Source organism: Pseudophryne corroboree, chromosome 1 (genome assembly GCF_028390025.1).
Source record: "Pseudophryne corroboree isolate aPseCor3 chromosome 1, aPseCor3.hap2, whole genome shotgun sequence".
NCBI classification, from domain to species: Eukaryota; Metazoa; Chordata; class Amphibia; order Anura; family Myobatrachidae; genus Pseudophryne; species Pseudophryne corroboree.
Window position 1 is genome coordinate 13,028,634 of NC_086444.1, and position 24,645 is coordinate 13,053,278.

The 24,645-nt window shown below is 54.6% G+C and overlaps 1 protein-coding gene across 1 annotated transcript; it reads right to left on the bottom strand.

The window, feature by feature from the left end:
* Positions 1–847: 847 nt before the first annotated feature.
* On the bottom strand, positions 848–14,035 carry SIGMAR1 (sigma non-opioid intracellular receptor 1). The gene is made up of 4 exons (XM_063957499.1): positions 13,796–14,035; positions 8,344–8,544; positions 5,141–5,233; positions 848–4,369 (listed from the first exon to the last, which is right to left on the bottom strand). Exons 1-4 carry the CDS (start codon positions 13,941–13,943, stop codon positions 4,140–4,142), a joined length of 672 nt encoding a protein of 223 aa, XP_063813569.1. The 5' UTR covers positions 13,944–14,035; the 3' UTR covers positions 848–4,139.
* Positions 14,036–24,645: the final 10,610 nt, after the last annotated feature.

Here is a 24,645-nt window from a genome sequence, read left to right on the forward strand (position 1 = left end):
GGGCAGGTGGTGGTATAGGGGCACATGGTGGTGTGACAGTCTGGTGGCATGAGTTGGAGGTGTGGTGGCATGAGGTGGAGGTGTGACGGTATGGGGACAGGTGGTTAGATGGTATGGGGGGGCAGGTGGTGGAGGTGTGACGGTATGGGGGCAGGTGGTGGAGGTGTAACAGCATAGGGAGGGAAGTCTAATGCTTGGGACGCTGTTCATGGCACATATTTTCCTCATATAATTTTGAGGTATGAATTCTAAAGTACGTAAACAAAATCTTTGACTTGAGGATGCTTGATACAAAGGACCTGGAATAAACAGAGAAGTCCCCTAGAGCCTTCTTGGTCACCAGGCCTCTGTCTGATCCAGTGTGTATGATGTGGTGGAACAAGCTACTGGGCTGAGACCATTTACAACTGGGACATATTGTACTGGAGCCACCATGGGCAACCAACCCGTGCCACATCTCCACACCCAGCTCACTCCATGTGCCCACAAGCAGATGTACTTCTCATTCGGTGGTAGAGCTTTGGCGTGAAGAGGGACATCTGGCTCCGCTGGCATCAAGTGATTGTCCAGGATATGCTTTTACTATAAAACACATTACGATGGAAGCTTCTGGCAGGCCAGGATGGCGCCCTTGTACCCGCTGCTGACAGCTACAGAAGGCTCTCAGCGAGTAACGCCCCGGAGGCTGCAGCAACACACCTGGAAGAGATGGAAAACCCGTCCCGCTGGAGGACTAGTATGCACACGAGAGCAGACATCGCTCACTAACGATTAATAAAGGAGCAGGATATAATTACTTGTGCTGCAAACATGAAATCTTCAGGGAAAGAAGACGTGACGCCACAAACACTCTCTCATAATCATTTTATTCTGGTTCTTTAAAAATATAATTAGTGGTAAAACACACATGAATTATTTAATTAGAAAATGTAAAACACAGAAATACCAGGAAGAACAGAGAAGGAGACACGTCGGCGACAGGGCCGGCGGGTGAGCGGAGACCGTCATCTGCAATCGGTGATGATTCCATTTACTCTGAGGCTTGTTCCCTTCTATATGGCCTAACCCCTCCCTGTGTGGGAAACAGGAGGGAACCACCATTACCAGACCCCCCCCAATACTCTCTACAGAGGAGGACCAGACGGACCTCCACCACTGGGATCTGCTAAGCCGTCAACCTTCGGGGGTCCTGGGGAGACCCATTATGTTGGAAAGGTCGATGGTATAGGACAGTTATAACCCTACACCCCACTCCTAGATGGATGGTATAACATACGCCAAGAACGTGATCACACGGCACTGTACCACCATAATCCTTTATTTTACCTTTTATGGGGGCACTTACCCAATTTCATGGGAAGCGAATTTTTTTTAAATTGTAGTGGAAATCCCCCCTGACCTAGTACTGAGCAGCAGCACACACTGGCTTACACGGGGGTCTTCTGTATCTTCTAGTACAGCCAATACAACGTGTGTGTTGGGGTGGAGGCCTTCCTGGGGTCACAGAAGCACAGCCCCTTCTTCCTCTGCAGAGTATACAGCGACACAATTATACCAAGTAAAAGACCAAACAGAATCACCTATCTGCTTCTCCGCCCTGCAGTTACCGGACGTGGGGCAGCCCCCCGCCCCCCTCCAACCACAGGAAACATGACTAATCAGCAACACCTGCTCTAAATGATGAAGTCCATCTGTGCACACAAGTGCCGATTGTTTTCTGTTTCTTTCATGACCGATGTTTTTATGTGGCATAAAGAGGGGTTTTGTTTGTTTTTTTAAAAATGATTTTATGTTATAAAACTAAAGATAATTTAACTGCAATTTTTGTTTTAAGAGATGTGCAATGATACTGTATGCGTTCTACTTACTAACTCCAATTTAATGTAGTGCAGTGCCTGTTTTCTGCCAGCAGGTGTCGCTGTACAACCAGCAGCTCAATCTCTTTTTATACATCTAATAGGCCCTACACATTAGGCGATGTGCCGCCGAAGTGCCCGACGGCCGATACGGCCAATGGGCGACCCGGCGGCGGGGGGGCAGTGACGGGGGGAGTGAAGTTTCTTCACTCCCCCCGTCACCCGGCTCCGTAAATGTGCAGTCCATATTGGCCTGCATGCACAGCCGACATGTCACCAGCGATGAACGAGCGCAGGGCCGCGCATCGTTCATCGCTGGTGACTCCACACTGCACGATATGAACGTTATCTCGTTCATTAATGAACGAGATCGTTCACATCGTGCAGTGATGTCGGCCAGTGTGTAGGGCCCATTACAGTCCAAATCTACTGTCCACGTTTCATCAACCTGAATGAGCTTATGGCGTGCTGTGCGGGATTGGGATTCATCTGTCGGAGATTGGGACATATACCTCAGCTGCATAGACGTTGTGTGGTATTTCTCAGTCAGAGCCTAACCTTCAGGCTGCAGATACCAAGCCACCTAGTGGTTTATCGCACAGGATTATGGCCCAGTAACACTGGATTAGACGCACGTGTACAGGACACGCATGTAATTAGAGTGACACTAGACTGGAGCACACGTGTAATCAGAGCACACAGTAAAAGCATGAAAACAAAACCACGGCAGGTTTATAATAACCAGCAGCAGAGTCTCTCCGCACACGTCGTCTCTCTCCGCGCACGCCGGCTGTCGCTCATTGGAGACCAGCAGAAGAACATTATCACTTGAACCAATGAAACGGCGGTTTAGGTGCAGCGCAGGGTCAGTAAATGCCTCCACGTGCACCGTACAAGCAGCATAACCAGAACCGCTCGGGGAGACCTCTGACTCTCCAGCAGTTGCACTGCCATCCGCAGCTGCAGAAATGGATGGCATGCTGGAGCTTGTAGTTCCACACGCGATGGAAAGCCAGAGGCTGCCCAAATACAGCAACAAATGAATGACAACATTAAGCATCACACACAGCCACTAGTCCGGACAGATCTCGTCCTCTGACACAGTAACTGAGCGCTATGAGGTCACACCAGCATTATTGCATAGTTCAGCGTGGCTACCATATAGGCAGCCGACACAGTATGGATGAGACAATCCCCGCGGACAGCCTCATGAGAAGACAGACGAACCTAAGGTACAGATAATATAGGGCGGCACACAGAACATTCACCACAGACAGGACTATGTTAAGATCAGGCTGCACCCAGACAGACAGGCCTGGATAATGTCTGCATTTCCCAATTCCACTGGGAAGTCACTGATTAACGGCGCGGTAAACTCGCTAGAGGAGGCGTTCTGCTGCTGGATCAGCGGCGAGTTCAGCGCCTTCTACAGCAGGTGGAGCAGCGTCACGCCATACCATCAATCCCGGAATCATCAGGACGGGGGAAACACTGCTGCAACGCCAGGGATGGTGCACGGTGCACCGGCCGTCTATTGTACTGCCCAGAGACCGACACGCCCCATACCCCCATTCTGTGACAATCTATGGTGTTGCTTGTTCACAGTACTTGGATTTGTTGTATTTAAAACGTATCTATATCTGTATCCCAGACAGTTACATGCAAAGCGGAGACATAAAGATACGTTACTGAGCAGAGAACAGGCGTATGGGGCGTGTCTGCGGCTACTGACGTGTACAATGAGGCGATGCAGATTATATATAATAAATATATGTATGTGTGTACATTATATTACACACCGCTGTTACACACAGGAAGCGGGACACGCTCTTTGCTGTAGAAGCCCTGTGCACTTTAAGCGTTTCATTAGAAATATTTAAAGGATATTAATGATAAAATAAGGATTTCCGGTTTCGTTATTACCAGACACAAATAACGGGAGCGGACTTCCGAAGAGCCAGGAGTGACCCCGAAAAGTTCCTGTCTCATAACAAGGCTAAAATATCTCCGGGACCCCGCGCTATTCAGGACAGGACACACATGTGAGAGGGTCACAACATTCATTGTTCGCTGTGCGCGGATCGGCACCTGTATGAAGAGACGCTGTACTGGGAGGGGTGCAGCCGGATGGGAACATGTGAGATATTGGGGCACAGAACAATTTCTTCCCATAAAACAGATTTGGCAACATGATGACAGAACACTGGCGTGTTACCGGCTCACTGCCGAAACTGGCAGTGAGCCGGTAACACCCCAACTGGAGAACAGGTGGGCTGGGTGCGGTTAGAAGACCCCCAGCTCGGACAGGTAGGTGCTGGTCTCCAGAAGCAGTCCCTTGGTGTACACTTTCAGCGTGTAGAAGAAGGTGACAAAGTCTTGCGTGCTGAAGATCGTGTCAGCCAGAGCGAAGCCCAAGGCGGAGGGGATGAAGCCGCGACCATATTCCACCATCCACGTCCCGGCACTCCACTGCACGGCCGTGGCCTCCCCCGCTTCATGCACGACCGTATCTCCTGCGCACAGAGAGAACATGGAGGGTGAGTAGCGACAGTGAGGGAACCCTGCGCTACGCATTCTATAGGGGGCCACACCTGGACGGCATGTAAAGTCCAGCTCGCAGCTGACTGGATAAGCCACATCTTGTGGTTGGACCAATCAGGAGGCCCCGTATCACATACGCTCAGTCTCAGCTGGGGGAATACACTGCGGGGGGTTTATAACTCATCCATCTCTTTAGAGATGGGCCCTCAGCCAGTTCTGCAGGCTCACCCTGGGGACAGACACCCAATAAAGTCACCGTTCCTGGGACAAATAACATTGCATACTCTACAGAAGTCAGAGAACGTGGCGGACCCCCTATTTCTACACATTATACTGTATATGAGCTGTACGTCAGCGCGGCTCCTCACTGCATTACAGGAACACGTGCGTTGTATGTATATAACGTACGCGGGAAATCACCTTAAAACGGAGCAAGGACCAAGAGCTACAAATGCCCCAATGCAATAGCTCCATCTGGTGGCCACACTACTTGTCTGCATAGCCACCTCCCAGTCACCGCATGTCGCAATCTGTCCTGCGATTTTGTGCGCACACACCGCGGGATGCTTGCGCTGTAGGACATTTGCAGTTGAATACATCGACCATTTGTGTGAGTATCGGTGCTGCGTACAATCGCGCATTACAGGCGACATCTGCCATTAGCGGGAATACACACAGGCATTGACTACTATATAACTGCTAACACGCTATAGCTCCAGCCTGACACTAGGGGGCGTTCTTACCGGGATAGAAGATCTCACTCTTAGTCGTCCCTTCTTTCCACCGTCGGAAAGTTCCTGAAAGTAACGTGTCGGAGATTTCCGCCCAGTAACGACCTGCAACGCATCAGGTGTAACGCAGGTTACAGCTTTCATGTGACCAAAAACAGAAGATGGTTTATTTACCTGTTGTTTACAAAGTCACTGGCTGGCACACTGCCTCCATAACGCCCACACTGTACCCTGTGCTGCGCTTATTCAGCATGTCAGACATGTTTATTCTGTTCTGCACTTGGGGCGAGACGCTCTACACCGTGCCCAGGGGCAAAGGAACTAACTGATTACATAAAAGCCTTCCTGAAAGGCACAGATACGTCACCCAGATAAAGTATATACCAGCCAACCTGTCCTGTCCTGAAGCAATGGCATCTGCGTAACATTAAGCTAAAAGGGGGCGCTGCTGCCGACATGACCGTAACACGCGGGAATCCGGTGATGTCACTCCAAGAGATTACAGACCGCGGGGTACATTTACTAAAGCTTCTAAAATTTAAAATGTTGCCCATAGCAACCAAATAAGATTCTGTCTATCGTTTTGTAGGATGTAATAGAGAAATGATAGACGGGATCGGATTGGTTGCTATGGGCAACATCACCACTTTAAATTTATAGAAGTGTTAGTAAATTTACCCCTCAGTGTATAAATCATGGGAATAAAGCCAGATAGTAATCCGCTGCATGACCTGTTCCCTACACGGGGCCTGTTATCTGCATCAGATATGCCAGGCCGCAATGTCCCGACTGCAAGATCAAAGTGCACGCACAGGGCAAAGGTCACCAGTAACATATGGAGAGGAGAGCAAAGGCCAAATCATTCCACCGGCGTCACTATACAGCCAGCCGCTACCAGCCTCACACCAGCGTCACTATACAGCCAGCCGCTACCAGCCTCACCCCAGCCTCACCATACAGCCAGCCGCTACCACCCTCATACCAGCGTCACTATACAGCCAGCCGCTACCAGCCTCACACCAGCGTCACTATACAGCCAGCCGCTACCAGCCTCACCCCAGCCTCACCATACAGCCAGCCGCTACCACCCTCATACCAGCGTCACTATACAGCCAGCCGCTACCAGGCTCACACCAGCGTCACTATACAGCCAGCCGCTACCAGCCTCACCCCAGCGTCACTATACAGCCAGCCGCTACCACCCTCATACCAGCCTCACACCAGCGTCACTATACAGCCAGCCGCTACCAGCCTCATACCAGCCTCACCCCAGCGTCACTATACAGCCAGCCGCTACCAGCCTCACCCCAGCGTCACTATACAGCCAGCCGCTACCACCCTCATACCAGCCTCACCCCAGCGTCACTATACAGCCAGCCGCTACCAGCCTCACCCCAGCGTCACTATACAGCCAGCCGCTACCAGCCTCACCCCAGCGTCACTATACAGCCAGCCGCTACCACCATCATACCAGCCTCAACCCAGCGTCACTATACAGCCAGCCGCTACCACCATCATACCAGCCTCACCCCAGCGTCACTATACAGCCAGCCTCATACCAGCCTCACCCCAGTGTCACTACACAGCCAGCCGCTACCAGCCTCACTATACAGCCAGCCGCTACCACCCTCATACCAGCCTCACACCAGCGTCACTATACAGCCAGCCGCTACCACCCTCATACCAGCGTCACTATACAGCCAGCCGCTACCAGCCTCACCCCAGCCTCACCCCAGCGTCACTATACAGCCAGCCGCTACCACCCTCATACCAGCCTCACCCCAGCGTCACTATACAGCCAGCCGCTACCACCCTCATACCAGCCTCACACCAGCGTCACTATACAGCCAGCCGCTACCACCCTCATACCAGCCTCACCCCAGCGTCACTATACAGCCAGCCGCTACCACCCTCATACCAGCGTCACTATACAGCCAGCCGCTACCAGCCTCACCCCAGCGTCACTATACAGCCAGCCGCTACCACCCTCATACCAGCCTCACCCCAGCGTCACTATACAGCCAGCCGCTACCACCCTCATACCAGCCTCACACCAGCGTCACTATACAGCCAGCCGCTACCACCCTCATACCAGCCTCACCCCAGCGTCACTATACAGCCAGCCGCTACCAGCCTCATACCAGCCTCACACCAGCGTCACTATACAGCCAGCCGCTACCAGCCTCATACCAGCCTCACACCAGCGTCACTATACAGCCAGCCGCTACCACCCTCATACCAGCCTCACCCCAGCGTCACTATACAGCCAGCCGCTACCAGCCTCACACCAGCGTCACTATACAGCCAGCCGCTACCAGCCTCATACCAGCCTCACACCAGCGTCACTATACAGCCAGCCGCTACCAGCCTCACTATACAGCCAGCCGCTACCACCCTCATACCAGCCTCACCCCAGTGTCACTACACAGCCAGCCACTACCAGCCTCACTATACAGCCAGCCGCTACCAGCCTCATACCAGCGTCACTACACAGCCAGCCGCTACCACCCTCATACCAGCGTCACTATACAGCCAGCCTCATACCAGCCTCACACCAGCGTCACTATACAGCCAGCCGCTACCAGCCTCACCCCAGCGTCACTACACAGCCAGCCGCTACCAGCCTCACCCCAGCGTCACTACACAGCCAGCCGCTACCAGCCTCATACCAGCGTCACTATACAGCCAGCCGCTACCACCCTCATACCAGCGTCACTATACAGCCAGCCGCTACCACCCTCATACCAGCGTCACTATACAGCCAGCCGCTACCAGCCTCATACCAGCCTCACACCAGCGTCACTATACAGCCAGCCGCTACCACCCTCATACCAGCGTCACTATACAGCCAGCCGCTACCACCCTCATACCAGCCTCACACCAGCGTCACTATACAGCCAGCCGCTACCAGCCTCATACCAGCCTCACACCAGCGTCACTATACAGCCAGCCGCTACCACCCTCATACCAGCCTCACACCAGCGTCACTATACAGCCAGCCGCTACCAGCCTCACCCCAGCGTCACTATACAGCCAGCCGCTACCACCCTCATAGATTACTCTCCATCACCACAAATCCTGCCCAAGCGCAACGTCCCATCACAGGTCCTTCAATCAGGCCGCGTCCGACACCCCCATCCCCCTACGATACTGCTATGTGTGACACCCCCATCAAAGGACCGGCAGCGCGGTCACATGGATCACTCCCGTCTCACCTGAATGTCCGCTGGTGTCCACCGCTGTCCCAAAAAAGATCAGGTACTCGGTGACGGAGGCATGCAAGACACATATGGACCCCATCCAGCCCCCGGCATTAATAAACACCCACTGCAGGTCCTCATCCGGCAAGATGTGTCCTGGGTGCTTCTTCCGGAGCTCCAGGATTATTTTGGTGAAGGCGACCTCATAATCTAGACCTGAGAAGAGATGGCGGGACATGTTACGAGGAGAGGCGGTGTCATCCCCCCACACTCCTCTGTCCCCACAGACATCATCCCCACCCACACTCTGCTGTCCCCGCAGGCATCATCCCCCCCCACACTCCACTGTCCCCACAGGCATCATCCCCCCACACTCTGCTGTCCCCACAGGCTTCATCCCCCCACCCACACTCCGCTGTCCCCACAGACATCATCCCCACCCACACTCCGCTGTCCCCGCAGGCTTCATCCCCCCACACTCCGCTGTCCCAGCAAGCTTCATACCCCCCACACTCCGCTGTCCCAGCAAGCTTCATACCCCCCACACTCCGCTGTCCCAGCAAGCTTCATCCCCCCCACACTCCGCTGTCCCCGCAGGCTTCATCCCCCCACCCTCCGCTGTCCCCGCAGGCTTCATCCCCCCACCTTCCGCTGTCCCCGCAGACATCATCCCCCCCACACTCCGCTGTCCCCGCAGGCTTCATTCCCCCCCACACTCCGCTGTCCCCGCAGACATCATCCCCCCCCCCACTGTCCCCGCAGGCATCATTCCCCCCCCACACACTCCACTGTCCCTGCAGGCATCATCCCCCCACACTCCGCTGTCCCCACAGGCATCATCCCCCCCACACTCCGCTGTCCCCACAGGCTTCATCCCCCCACCCACACTCCGCTGTCCCCACAGACATCATCCTCCCACACTCCGCTGTCCCCGCAGGCTTCATTCCCCCCCACACTCCGCTGTCCCCGCAGGCATCATCCCCCCCCACACTCCGCTGTCCCCGCAGGCTTCATTCCCCCCCACACTCCGCTGTCCCCGCAGACATCATCCCCCCCCCACTGTCCCCGTAGGCATCATTCCCCCCCACACACTCCACTGTCCCTGCAGGCATCATCCCCCCACCCTCCACTGTCCCCGCAGGCATCATCCCCCCACACTCCGCTGTCCCCACAGGCATCACCCCCCCCACACTCCGCTGTCCCCGCAGGCTTCATCCCCCCACCCTCCGCTGTCCCCGCAGGCTTCATCCCCCCCAATCCGCTGTCCCAGCAGGCTTCATCCCCCCCACCCTCCGCTGTCCCAGCAGGCTTCATCCCCCCACCCTCCGCTGTCCCCACAGGCATCATCCCCCCACACTCTGCTGTCCCCACAGGCTTCATCCCCCCACCCACACTCCGCTGTCCCCACAGACATCATCCCCACCCACACTCCGCTGTCCCCGCAGGCTTCATCCCCCCACACTCCGCTGTCCCAGCAAGCTTCATCCCCCCCACACTCCGCTGTCCCAGCAAGCTTCATCCCCCCCACACTCCACTGTCCCCGCAGGCTTCATCCCCCCACCCTCCGCTGTCCCCGCAGGCTTCATCCCCCCACCTTCCGCTGTCCCCGCAGACATCATCCCCCCCACACTCCGCTGTCCCCGCAGACATCATCTCCCCTCCCCCACACTGCGCTGTCCCCGCAGACATCACCCCCCCCCACACACTCCGCTGTCCTCGCAGGCTTCATTCCCCCCCCACCCTCCGCTGTCCCCGCAGGCATCATCCCCCCACCCTCCGCTGTCCCCACAGGCATCATCCCCCCACACTCTGCTGTCCCCACAGGCTTCATCCCCCCCCACACTCTGCTATCCCCCCCCCCCCACACTCTGCTGTCCCCACAGGCTTCATCCCCCCCCCCCCCCCCACACTCTGCTGTCCCCACAGGCTTCATCCCCCCCCACACTCCGCTGTCCCCGCAGGCTTCATCCCCCCACACTCCGCTGTCCCCGCAGGCTTCATTCCCCCCCACACTCCGCTGTCCCCGCAGACATCATCCCCCCCCCACTGTCCCCGCAGGCATCATTCCCCCCCACACACTCCACTGTCCCTGCAGGCATCATCCCCCCACCCTCCACTGTCCCCGCAGGCATCATCCCCCCACACTCCGCTGTCCCCACATGCATCATCCCCCCCACACTCCGCTGTCCCCGCAGGCTTCATCCCCCACCCTCCGCTGTCCCCGCAGGCTTCATCCCCCCCAATCCGCTGTCCCAGCAGGCTTCATCCCCCCCCACACTCCGCTGTCCCAGCAGGCTTCATCCCCCCACACTCCGCTGTCCCAGCAGGCTTCATCCCCCCCCCCCCCCCACTCCACTGTCCCCGTAGGCTTCATCTCCCCCATGCTCCGCTGTTCCCGCAGGCATCATCCTCCCACACTCCGCTGTCCCCGCAGGCTTCATCCCCCCCCAGACATCATCCCCGAACCCTCCGCTATCCCCGCAGGCTTCATTCCCCCCTACTCACCCCCGTCCCCGCAGGCATCATCCCCCCACACTCCGCTGTCCCCGCAGGCATCATCCCCCCACCCTCCGCTGTCCCCACAGGCATCATCCCCCCACACTCTGCTGTCCCCACAGGCTTCATCCCCCCCCACACTCCGCTGTCTCCGCAGGCTTCATCCCCCCGACACTCCGCTGTCCCAGCAGGCTTCATCCCCCCCACACTCCGCTGTCCCAGCAGGCTTCATCCCCCCCACCCTCCGCTGTCCCCGCAGACATCACCCCCCCCACACACTCCGCTGTCCTCGCAGGCTTCATTCCCCCCCCACCCTCCGCTGTCCCCGCAGGCATCATCCCCCCACCCTCCGCTGTCCCCACAGGCATCATCCCCCCACACTCTGCTGTCCCCACAGGCTTCATCCCCCCCCACACTCTGCTATCCCCCCCCCCCACACTCTGCTGTCCCCACAGGCTTCATCCCCCCCCCCCACACTCTGCTGTCCCCACAGGCTTCATCCCCCCCCACACTCCGCTGTCCCCGCAGGCTTCATCCCCCCACACTCCGCTGTCCCCGCAGGCTTCATTCCACCCCACACTCCGCTGTCCCCGCAGACATCATCCCCCCCCCACTGTCCCCGCAGGCATCATTCCCCCCCACACACTCCACTGTCCCTGCAGGCATCATCCCCCCACCCTCCACTGTCCCCGCAGGCATCATCCCCCCACACTCCGCTGTCCCCACATGCATCATCCCCCCCACACTCCGCTGTCCCCGCAGGCTTCATCCCCCACCCTCCGCTGTCCCCGCAGGCTTCATCCCCCACCCTCCGCTGTCCCCGCAGGCTTCATCCCCCCCAATCCGCTGTCCCAGCAGGCTTCATCCCCCCCCACACTCCGCTGTCCCAGCAGGCTTCATCCCCCCACACTCCGCTGTCCCAGCAGGCTTCATCCCCCCTCCCCCCCCACTCCACTGTCCCCGTAGGCTTCATCTCCCCCATGCTCCGCTGTTCCCGCAGGCATCATCCTCCCACACTCCGCTGTCCCCGCAGGCTTCATCTCCCCCATGCTCCGCTGTTCCCGCAGGCATCATCCTCCCACACTCCGCTGTCCCCGCAGGCTTCATCCCCCCCCAGACATCATCCCCGAACCCTCCGCTATCCCCGCAGGCTTCATTCCCCCCTACTCACCCCCGTCCCCGCAGGCATCATCCCCCCACACTCCGCTGTCCCCGCAGGCATCATCCCCCCACCCTCCGCTGTCCCCACAGGCATCATCCCCCCACACTCTGCTGTCCCCACAGGCTTCATCCCCCCCCACACTCCGCTGTCTCCGCAGGCTTCATCCCCCCGACACTCCGCTGTCCCAGCAGGCTTCATCCCCCCCACACTCCGCTGTCCCAGCAGGCTTCATCCCCCCCACCCTCCGCTGTCCCCGCAGACATCATCCCTCCGCTGACCCCACAGGCATCATCCCCCACACTCTGCTGTCCCCACAGGCTTCATCCCCCCCACACTCCGCTGTCCCCGCAGACATCATCCCCCCCCCACTGTCCCCGCAGGCATCATTCCCCCCCCCCCCCCCACTCCACTTTCCCCGCAGGCATCATCCCCCCACAGGCATCATCCCCCCACACTCCGCTGTCCCCACAGGCATCATCCCCCCACACTCCGCTGTCCCCACAGGCATCATCCCCCCCCACACTCCGCTGTCCCCTGCAGGCTTCATCCCCCCCCCACACTCCGCTGTCCCCTGCAGGCTTCATCCCCCCACCCTCCGCTGTCCCCGCAGGCTTCATCCCCCCACACTCCGCTGTCCCAGCAGGCTTCATCCCCCCACACTCCGCTGTCCCAGCAGGCTTCACCCCCCCCCCCCCCCACTGTCCCCGTAGGCTTCATCCCCCCCATGCTCTGCTGTTCCCGCAGGCATCATCCTCCCACACTCCGCTGTCCCCGCAGGCTTCATCCCCGAACCCTCTGCTATCCCTGCAGGCTTCATCCCCCCCTACTCACCCCTGTCCCCGCAGGCATCATCCCCCCACACTCCGCTGTCCCCGCAGACATCATCCCCCCCCACCCCCACTGTCCCCGCAGGCATCATTCCCCCCCCCCCCACACACACTTCACTGTCCCCACAGGCATCATCCCCCCAGGCTTCATCCCCCCCACTCCGCTGTCCCAGCAGGCTTCATCCCCCCACACTCCGCTGTCCCAGCAGGCTTCATCCCCCCCCACACTCCGCTGTCCCAGCAGGCTTCATCCCCCCCCACACTCCGCTGTCCCAGCAGGCTTCATCCCCCCCACACTCCGCTGTCCCAGCAGGCTTCATCCCCCCCACACTCCGCTGTCCCCGCAGGCTTCATCCCCCCCCCCCACCACTGTCCCCGTAGGCTTCATCCCCCCCATGCTCCGCTGTTCCCGCAGGCTTCATCCCCCCACACTCCGCTGACCCAGCAGGCTTCATCCCCCCACACTCCGCTGTCCCCGCAGGCTTCATCCCCCCACACTCCGCTGACCCAGCAGGCTACATCCCCCCCCTACACTCCGCTGTCCCCGCAGGCATCATTCCCCCACACACCACTGACCCCACAAGTGCCCCCCCCAGACCACTGACCCCACAAGTGCCCCAACCCCACACCACTGACCCCACAAGTGCCCCCCCCCAGACCACTGACCCCACAAGTGCCCCAACCCCACACCACTGACCCCACAAGTGCCCCCCACCCCCAGACCACTGACCCCACAAGTGCCCCCCACCCCCAGACCACTGACCCCACAAGTGCCCCAACCCCACACCACTGACCCCACAAGTGCCCCCCCCCAGACCACTGACCCCACAAGTGCCCCAACCCCACACCACTGACCCCACAAGTGCCCCCCCCCCCCCACACACACCACTGACCCCACATGAGCCCCCCCCACACACTACGCTCCCCCCGCCAGTGTCGGTGTCAGTCGCCCCCATGCTGTACGGTCTCCCTCCTCGGTTACCGGAGTGGCCCTTGGCCAGGCCGGCGATCTCCTCCCGGCTGAAGACGTAGGACTTGGAGCTGAGCCAGGACTGGATCCCCTGCACCAGCACGGCGGCCACGGCGATGACAGCTGCGGCCTTCACGGCCCCGGAGAACCCGCACAGCATGACGGGAGACGCCGGGAGCGGAGCTGTTACCGGGAGACACACTGCTGCTGCTGCCGCCGCACCAACACCACGCCCCCTGACAGCCAGCCAATCACAGGCGGGACTCTGACACACGTCCACACAGCGCCACCTGCCAGCAGCGCGCCTGTACTACAGCCAGGCACCCGCACAGCGCGCACACTGCACTCACACTGTACTCACTGCACTCACACTGTACTCACACTGTACACCCACACTGCACTCCCTGCACACCCACACTGCACTCACACTGTACACCCACACTGCACTCACACTGTACACCCACACTGCACTCCCTGCACACCCACACTGCACTCACACTGTACACCCACACTGCACTCCCTGCACACTCACACTGTACACCCACACTGCGCTCCCTGCACACCCACACTGCACTCCCTGCACACCCACACTACACTCACACTGTACACCCACACTGCACTCCCTGCACACCCACACTGCACTCACACTGTACACCCACACTGCACTCCCTGCACACCCACACTGCACTCCCTGCACACCCACACTGCACTCACACTGTACACCCACACTGCACTCCCTGCACATCCACACTGCACTCACACTTTACACCCACACTGCACTCCCTGCACACCCACACTGCACTCCCTGCACACCCACACTGCACTCACACTGTACACCCACACTGCACTCCCTGCACACTCACACTGTACACCCACACTGCGCTCCCTGCACACCCACACTGCACTCCCTGCACACCCACACTACACTCACACTGTACACCCACACTGCACTCACACTGTACACCCACACTGCACTCCCTGCACACTCACACTGTACACCCACACTGCGCTCCCTGCACACCCACACTGCGCTCCCTGCACACCCACACTCCACTCACACTGTACACCCACACTGCACTCACACTATACACACTCTGCACTCACACTGTACACACACTGCACTCACACTGTACACACTGCACTCACACACACCCTGCACCAGTGGCGGATCTAGAGAGTGGTGGGCCCAGGTGTAACAATATGCATTGCCCCACCCCATATTCCACGACGCACTCATGGTCTCATTAAGAAGGGGCGTGGGTACAATAGTACCCCCCAAAAAATATGTTACGACTCACAGCAGCGATCCTTACACACATTACACCGCACAGCAGCGATCCTTACACACATTACACTGCACAGCTGCGATCCTTACACACATTACACCGCACAGCTGCGATCCTTACACACATTACACCGCACAGCTGCGATCCTTACACACATTACACCGCACAGCAGCGATCCTTACACACATTACACCGCACAGCTGCGATCCTTACACACATTACACCGCACAGCTGCGATCCTTACACACATTACACCGCACAGCATCGCTCCTTACACACATCACACCGCACACCATCGCTCCTTACACACATTACACCGCACAGCAGCGATCCTTACACACATTACACCGCACAGCAACGCTCCTTACACACATTACACCGCACAGCTGCGATCCTTACACACATTACACCGCACAGCAGCGATCCTTACACACATTACATCGCACAGCAACGCTCCTTACACACATTACACCGCACAGCTGCTATCCTTACACACATTACACCGCACAGCTGCGATCCTTACACACATTACACCGCACAGCTGCGATCCTTACACACATTACACCGCACAGCTGCGATCCTTACACACATTACACCGCACAGCTGCGATCCTTACACACGTTACGCCACACAGCTGTGATCCTTACACACGTTACGCCACACAGCTGTGATCCTTACACACGTTACGCCGCACAGCTGCGATCCTTACACACGTTACGCCGCACAGCTGTGATCCTTACACACGTTACGCCGCACAGCTGCGATCCTTACACACGTTACACCGCACAGCTGTGATCCTTACACACATTACGCCACGCAGCAGCGATCCCTACACACGTTACGCCGCACAGACCTACTCAGCGCTTGCGATCACTTCAGACTGCACACCCACACTGCACTCACGCACACTGCACACACCCACACTGCACTCACACACATCCTGCACGCCAGGGCCGTAACTAGTACCTCTTTTACACCAAAATCCGCGGGTCGTAGCTGGGAGCCTGACACGGGTGCTACCCGGCTGCGACCCGCATCAGCCCCCTTTCCCACTGCAGTCACCGGCCTGGCATGTTGCCTCTGACGCAGAGGGGGCAGTGTTAGAAGATCACATGATCTCCAAGCGCCGCAGGTACATTCACTGTAAACGGGAAGCCGGGTCGATGCTTCCAACTGGGCCCTTTTACACCGAGCAGCAACACGGGTTATGCACGCTCATGTGCAATAACCCGCGTTACGGTGGTCATTCTGAGTTGATCGCTAGCTGCATTCGTTCGCTGTGCAGCGATGAGGCTAAAAAATCGGCACTTCTGCGCATGCGTATGCGGCACAATGTGCACGCGCGACGTACTTTTACAACGGCCGATGTAGTTTCACACAGGGTCTAGCGAAGCTTTTCAGTCGTACTGCTGGCCGCAGAGTGATTGACATGAAGTGGGCGTTTCTGGGTGTCAACTGACCATTTTCAGGGAGTGTTCGAAAAAATGCAGACGTGCCAGGAAAAACGCAGGCGTGGCAGGGAAAACGCAGGCGTGGCTGAGCGAACGCAGGGCGTGTTTATGACGTCAAAACAGGAACTGAACAGTCTGAAGTGATCGCAAGCGCTGAGTAGGTCTGAAGCTACTCTAAAAATGCCCAAAAAAACTTTGCCGCCGCTCTGCGATCCTTTTATTCGCTATTCTGCAAAGCTAAAATACACTCCCAGTGGGAGGCGGCATAGCGTTTGCACGGCTGCTAAAAACAGCTAGCGAGTGATCAACTCGGAATGACCACCAATATGATGGCGGAGTAAAAGGGGTATAGGTGTGTGCGGAGGGGGCACTGTACATAGCGCTGCAAGGTAGGGGGCGCTGGTGGCGGCACTTGCCAATTATCTGTTTTAATTACTGTACCTTGTAGCATCCCCCCTTTTTGAAACCCGGCATCTTCTGACCGCCCCTGTCTCCTACCCCCACCCCTTCTGTCACTAATACCTATACAGCAGTCATCAACTCAACTTGCATTGCGGCTGAGCAGATCTATGTAGTGTGGGGCTGCAAGAGATTGGATGTGTGGCTGCACACTACATAGATCTGCTCAACTGCAATGCTGATTTTTTTTTTTTATAATAGTGAGCACACAGTATATAATGACAGTGGGTGTGCAGTATAATAAGAATTTACTCACCGGTAATTCTATTTCTCGTAGTCCGTAGTGGATGCTGGGCACTCCGTAAGGACCATGGGGAATAGCGGGCTCCGAAGGAGGCTGGGCACTCTAGAAAGATCTTAGACTACCTGGTGTGCACTGGCTCCTCCCACTATGACCCTCCTCCAAGCCTCAGTTAGGTACCGTGCCCGGACGAGCGTACACAATAAGGAAGGATATTGAATCCCGGGTAAGACTCATACCAGCCACACCAATCACACCGTACAACTCGTGATATGAAACACAGTTAACAGTATGAAACAATAGAGCCTCTCAACAGATGGCTCAACAATAACCCGATTTAGTTAACAATAACTATGTACAAGTAATGCAGATAAACCGCACTTGGGATGGGCGCCCAGCATCCACTACGGACTACGAGAAATAGAATTACCGGTGAGTAAATTCTTATTTTCTCTAACGTCCTAGTGGATGCTGGGAACTCCGTAAGGACCATGGGGATTATACCAAAGCTCCCAAACGGGCGGGAGAGTGCGGATGACTCTGCAGCACCGAATGAGAGAACTCCAGGTCCTCCTCAGCCAGGGTATCAAATTTGTAGAATTTTGCAAACGTGTTTGCCCCTGACCAAGTAGCTGCTCGGCAAAGTTGTAAAGCCGAGACCCCTCGGGCAGCTGCCCAAGATGAGCCCACCTTCCTTGTGGAATGGGCATTGACAGATTTTGGCTGTGGCAGGCCTGCCACAGTATGTGCAAGCTGAATTGTACTACAAATCCAACGAGCAATAGTCTGCTTAGAAGCAGGAGCACCCAGCTTGTTGGGTGCATATAGGATAAACAGCGAGTCAGATTTTCTGACTCCAGCCGTCCTGGAAACATATATTTTCAGGGCCCTGACAACGTCTAGCAACTTGGAGTCCTCCAAATCCTTAGTAGCCGCAGGCACCACAATAGGCTGGTTCAGGTGAAACGCTGACACCACCTTAGGGAGAAACTGGGGACGAGTCCTCAATTCTGCCCTATCCATATGGAAAATCAAATAAGGGCTTTTACAAGACAAAGCCGCCAATTCTGATACTCGCCTGGCAGAAGCCAAGGCAAATAACATAACCACCTTCCATGTGAGATATTTCAGATCCACGGTTTTTAGTGGTTCAAACCAAAGTGATTTTAAGAAAACAACACCACGTTGAGATCCCAAGGTGCCACAGGAGGCACAAACGGGGGCTGACTATGCAGCACTCCTTTTATAAATGTCTGAACTTCAGGTACTGAAGCTAGTTCTTTTTTGAAAGAAAATCGACAGAGCCGAGATCTGTACCTTAATGGAACCCAATTTAAGGCCCATAGTCTCTCCTGCTTGCAGGAAATGCAGAAATCGACCTAGTTGAAATTCCTCTGTTGGGGCCCTTTCGGCCTCACACCATGCAACATATTTTCGCCATATGCGGTGATAATGAGTTGCTGTAACCTCTTTCCTGGCTTTAGTAAGCGTAGGAATTACTTCCTCCGGAATACCCTTTTCCTTCAGGATCCGGCGTTCAACCGCCATGCCGTCAAACGCAGCCGCGGTAAGTCTTGGAACAGACAGGGCCCCTGCTGCCGCAGGTCCTGACTGAGTGGCAGAGGCCATTGGTCCTCTGATATAAATTCTTGAAGTTCTGGGTACCAAGCTCTTCTTGGCCATCCACGAGTATCGTTCTTACTCCTCGCCTTCTTATTATTCTCAGTACCTTTGGTATGAGAGGCAGAGGGGAGAACACCTAAACCGACTGGTACACCCACGGTGTTACCAGAGCGTCCATAGCTATCGCCTGAGGGTCCCTTGACCTGGAGCAATATCTTTTATAGCTTTTTGTTAAGGCGGGATGCCATCATGTCCACCTGTGGCCTTTCCCAATGGTGTACAATCCTATTGGAAGACTTCTGGAGGAAGTCCCCATTCTCCCGGGTGGAGGTCGTGTCTGTTGAGAAGATCTGCTTCCCAGTTGTCCACTCCGGGAATGAACACTGCTGACAGTGCTAACACATGATTTTCCGCCTATCGGAGAATCCTTGTGGCTTCTGCCATCGCCATCCTGCTTTTTGTGCCGCCCTGTTGATTACATGGGCGACTGCCGTGATGTTGTCTGATTGGATCAGTACCGGCTGGTTTTGAAGCAGAGGCCTTGCTGGCCTCAGGGCATTGTAAATGGCCCTCAGATCCAAAATATTTATGTGTAGGGAAATAACCTGACTTGACCAAAGTCCCTGGAAGTTTCTTCCCTATGTGACTGCCCCCCAGCCTCAAAGGCTGGAATCCATGGTCACTAGGACCTAGTCCTGTATGCCGAACCTGCGGCCCTCTTGAAGATGGGCACTCTGCAGCCACCACAGTAGAGATACCCTGGTCCTTGGAGACAGGGTTATCAGCCTATGCATCGGAAGATGCGATCCGGACCACTTGTCCAACAGGTCCCTCTGAAAAGTTCTTGTATGGAACCTGCCTAATGGGATTGCTTCGTAAGAAGCTACCATTTTTCCCAGGACTCGCGCGCAATGATGCACCGCTACCTATTTTGGTTTCAGGAGGTCTCTGACTAGAGATGACAACTCCTTGGCTTTCTCCTCCGGGAGAAACACTATTTCTGGTTTATGTCCAGAACCATCCCCAGGAACAGTAGACGTGTCATAGGAACCAGCTGTGACTTTGGACTGTTTAGAATCCACCTATGCTGTTGTAGCACTTTCCAAAATAGTGCTACCCCGACTACCAACTGCTCCTTGGACCTCGCCCTTATAACGAGATTGTCCAATTACGGGATAATTACAACTCCCTTTTTTTGAAGGAGTATCATCATTTCGGCCATTACCTTGATAAAACACCCTCGGTGCCATGTACAGTCCAAACGGCAGTGTCTGGACTTGGTAATGGTAATCCTGTACCACAAATCTGAGGTACCCCTGGCGAGGATGGTAAATGGGGACATGCAGGTAAGCATCCTTGATGTCCCGGGATACCATGTAATCCCCCTCGTCCAGGCTTGCAATAACCGCCCTGAGCGATTCCATCTTGAACTTGAATTTTTTTATGTTCAAGGATTTTAAATATAAAATGGGTCACACAGAACCATGCGGTTTCGGTACCCCAACCCGTGTGGAATAGTAACCCCGTCCTTGTTGAAGTAGGGGCACCTTGAGTATTACCTGCTGGGAATACCGCTTATTAATTGCCTCTAGCACAGCCTCCCTGCTTGAGGGAGTTGTCAGCAAGGCATATTTTAGGAAACGGCTGGGGGGAGACATCTCTAATTCCAGCTTGTACCCCTGAAATACTACTTGGAAGAAACAGAGATCCACCTGTGAGCGAGCCCACTAATTGCTGAAATTTTTGAGGCGGCCCCCCACCGTATCTGGCTACACCTGTGGAGCACCCGCGTCATGGTGTGTACTCACAGGAGGCGGGGGAAGAATCTTGATTCTGGGAACAGGCTGACTGGTGCAGCTTTTTCCCTCTACCCTTGTCTCTGTACAGAAAGGAAGCGCCATTTGACCCGCTTGCTTTTCTGAAGCCGAAAGGACTGTACCTTTTTCTGTGAGGAAACCTGAGGTAAAATTATTTCTTCCCAGCAGTTGCTGTGGATACGAGGTCCCAGAGACCATCCCCAAATAATTCCTCACTCTTATAAGGCTCTCTATGCGCTTTTTAAGTCAGCATCACCTGTCCAGTGACAGGTCTCTAATACCCTCCTGACAGAATGGACATTACATTTATTTTGGATGCCAGCCGGCAAAATATCCCTCTGTGCATCCCCCATATATAAGACAACGTCTTTAATATGTTTTTATGTTTGTCAACTATTATCCCTGTTTGACAGGGTCACCAACCACGCTGCAGCAGCACTATCTGCAGGTCTCAGTCTAGTACCTGAGTGTGTAAATACAGACTTCAGGATAGCCTCCTGTTTTTTTTATCAACAGGTACCTATTAAAGTGGCCGTATCCTAAGACGGCAGTGCCACCTTTTTTGACAAACGTGTGAGCGCCTTATCCACCCTAGGGGATATCTCCCAGCGTAACTTATCCTCCTGGCGGGAAAGGGTACGCCATCAGTAACTTTTTTATAAATTACCAGTTTCTTAACGGGGGAACCCACGCTTTTCACACACTTCATTTATTCATCTGATGGGGGAACAAAACACTGCCTGTTTTTTCTCCCCAAACCTAAAACCCATTTATAGAGGTTAAAGTCAGAAATGTATAACACATTTTTTATTGCCGGGATCAAGTCACGGATTGGATTGTGTATATGTCTCCACCTTGTCGACACTGGAGTCAGACTCTGTGTCGACATCTGTGTCTGCCATCTGAGAGAGCGGGCGTTTTTGAGCCCCTGATGGCCTTTGAGACGCCTGGGCAGGCGCGGGCTGCGAAGCCGGCTGTCCCACAGCTGTTACGTCATCCACCCTTTTATGTAAGGAGTTGACACTGTCGGTTAATACCTTTTACCTCTCTATCCACTCTGGTGTCGGCCCCACAGGGGGCGACATCACATATATCGGCCTCTGTTCCGTCACCATATAAGCCTCCTCATTCAACATGTCGACACAGCCGTACCGACACACCGCAGACACACAGGGAATGCTCTAAACGAGGACAGGACCCACAAAAGCCCTTTGGGGGGACAGAGTGAGAGTATGCCAGCACACACCAGAGCGCTATATACTGCAGGGACTAACTGAGTTATGTCCCCTATAGCTTTATATCTATATATATATAATGTATACTGCGCCTAAATTTAGTGCCCCCTCTCTCTTTTTTTAACCCTTGTAGACTGCAGGGGAGAGCCAGGGAGCTTCCCTCCAACGGAGCTGTGAGGGAAAATGGCGCCAGTGTGCTGAGGAGATAGGCTCCGCCCCTTTTTCGCGGCCTATTCTCCCGTTTTTTATGGACTTCTGGCAGGGGTATTTACCTCATATATAGCCCCTGGGGCTATATATTGAGGTATTTTTGCCAGCCAAGGTGTTTTTATTGCTGCCTCAGGGCGCCCCCCCCCAGCGCCCTGCACCCTCAGTGACCGGAGTATGAAGTGTGTGAGAGGAGCAATGGCGCACAGCTGCAGTGCTGTGCGCTACCTTGGTGAAGACTGAGTCTTCATGCCGCCGATTTTCCGGACCATCTTCTTGCTTCTGGCTCTGTAAGGGGGACGGCGGCGTGGCTCCGGGACCGAACATCAAGGCTGGGCCTGCGGTCGATCCCTCTGGAGCTAATGGTGTCCAGTAGCCTAAGAAGCCCAATCCGGCTGCAAGCAGGCGAGTTCGCTTCTTCTCCCCTTAGTCCCTCGCTACAGTGAGCCTGTTGCCAGCAGGTCTCACTGAAAAGAACAAATTCTAAGACTATAACTTTCTAAGAGCTCAGGAGAGCCCCTAGTGTGCATCCAACCTCGGCCGGGCACGAAATCTAACTGAGGCTTGGAGGAGGGTCATAGTGGGAGGAGCCAGTGCACACCAGGTAGTCTAAGATCTTTCTAGAGTGCCCAGCCTCCTTCGGAGCCCGCTATTCCCCATGGTCCTTACGGAGTTCCCAGCATCCACTAGGACGTTAGAGAAATAATAGTGAGCACACAGACAGTATATGACAGTGGGTGTGCAGTATATGATAGTGAGCACATAGACAGTATATAATGACAGTGGGTGTGCAGTATATAATAGTGAGCACATAGACAGTATATAATGACAGCGGGTGTGCAGTATATAATAGTGAGCACATAAACAGTATAAAATAACAGCGGGTGTGCAGTATATAATAGTGAGCACACAGTATATGATGACAATGGGTGTGCAGTATATGATAGTGAGCACACAGACAGTATATGACAGTGGGTGTGCAGTATATGATAGTGAGCACACAGACAGTATATAATGACAACGGGTGTGCAGTATATGATAGTGAGCACACAGACAGTATATGATAGTGGGTGTGCAGTATATGATAGTGAGCACATAGACAGTATATAATGACAGCAGGTGTGCAGTATATAATAGTGATCACACAGACAGTATATAATGACAGTGGGTGTGCAGTATATAATAGTGAGCACACAGTATATAATGACAGTGGGTGTGCAGTATATAATAGTGATCACACAGACAGTATATAATGACAGTGGGTGTGCAGTATATAATAGTGAGCACACAGTATATAATGACAGTGGGTGTGCAGTATATAATAGTGAGCACACAGTATATAATGACAGTGGGTGTGCAGTATATAATAGTGATCACACAGACAGTATATAATGACAGTGGGTGTGCAGTATATAATAGTGATCACACAGACAGTATATAATGACAGTGGGTGCGCAGTATATAATAGTGAGCACACAGTATATAATGACAGTGGGTGTGCAGTATATAATAGTGAGCACACAGAGAGTTGATAAAGCCTAATATTTATCTTATTTAAAACACTCTAAAAGGTTAAAGAACACAGTACGCAATTGACGTATGGAATACCGTAAGAGTACGCACGTTGCGTATCAAACGCTTAGCCGTGGTCGAGACGCACGAGCGGCACGTTCGCTCACGGCTTAGAGCGTACAGGCAAGCACGCTATAGGCTGCCGACTAACGTAATGGTACGCTATCAGCGTAGCGGACGCTCGGGACCACGAGGAGATCACAAGCGGCGCTGACGCTCACAGTGTTAAACCTTAACAACTATACCTTGAACAATGTATTTATACAGTAAACCTTTATGCAGTGATAAGGTGTAAATGTGACACAGTGTAACCTTGTTAGTCTAAAAGCTGTATGAGCGTATGTGACGCTCAGAGAACCCCTTAGCAATATAATAAACACTCAAATACCGGTCTAAGGGTCTAACGCCTTTTAAGGAAATGAATGAACGTTCAATCGCAAAAGAATAATACAGTACAAGTTATACACTACCAAAATAACATAGAATATCTAACCAGGTAACTACACATAAAATACAATAAAGATACAATTACTTTTAAAGGGGGAAGGAGAGAGAGAGAGAGAGAGAGAAAGTGAGAGAGAACGAGAGAGAATGGCTTATAACAATGAAGACAATATGATTGCAGAGAAACTTACGCACAAAGGGAAACAATCGCATGCGCCTTCTGGATGTCCAGCTCCCGATTATCAGTGATGAGAACCGTTGAAGAGAATAGAGAGCTGGCCCAGATCGGCTTGTCCTTTTATACACTACACACAATACAGTACAATGGTCCCTATATTCTTATTGTTCATTGGACACAGGAATCCGTCTTCGCATTATAACAAAAGGTCATAGGTTGATTCATACAGGTGGGCTGTGACTATTCCTAACTGCTCAGGTGGGTGGGAAACTGGGTTTCCCGCCGCATGGGTAATAAAGTGCAAATACAGTAAATGTTCATAAACTTCTTATGTCCATAACTATTCGCA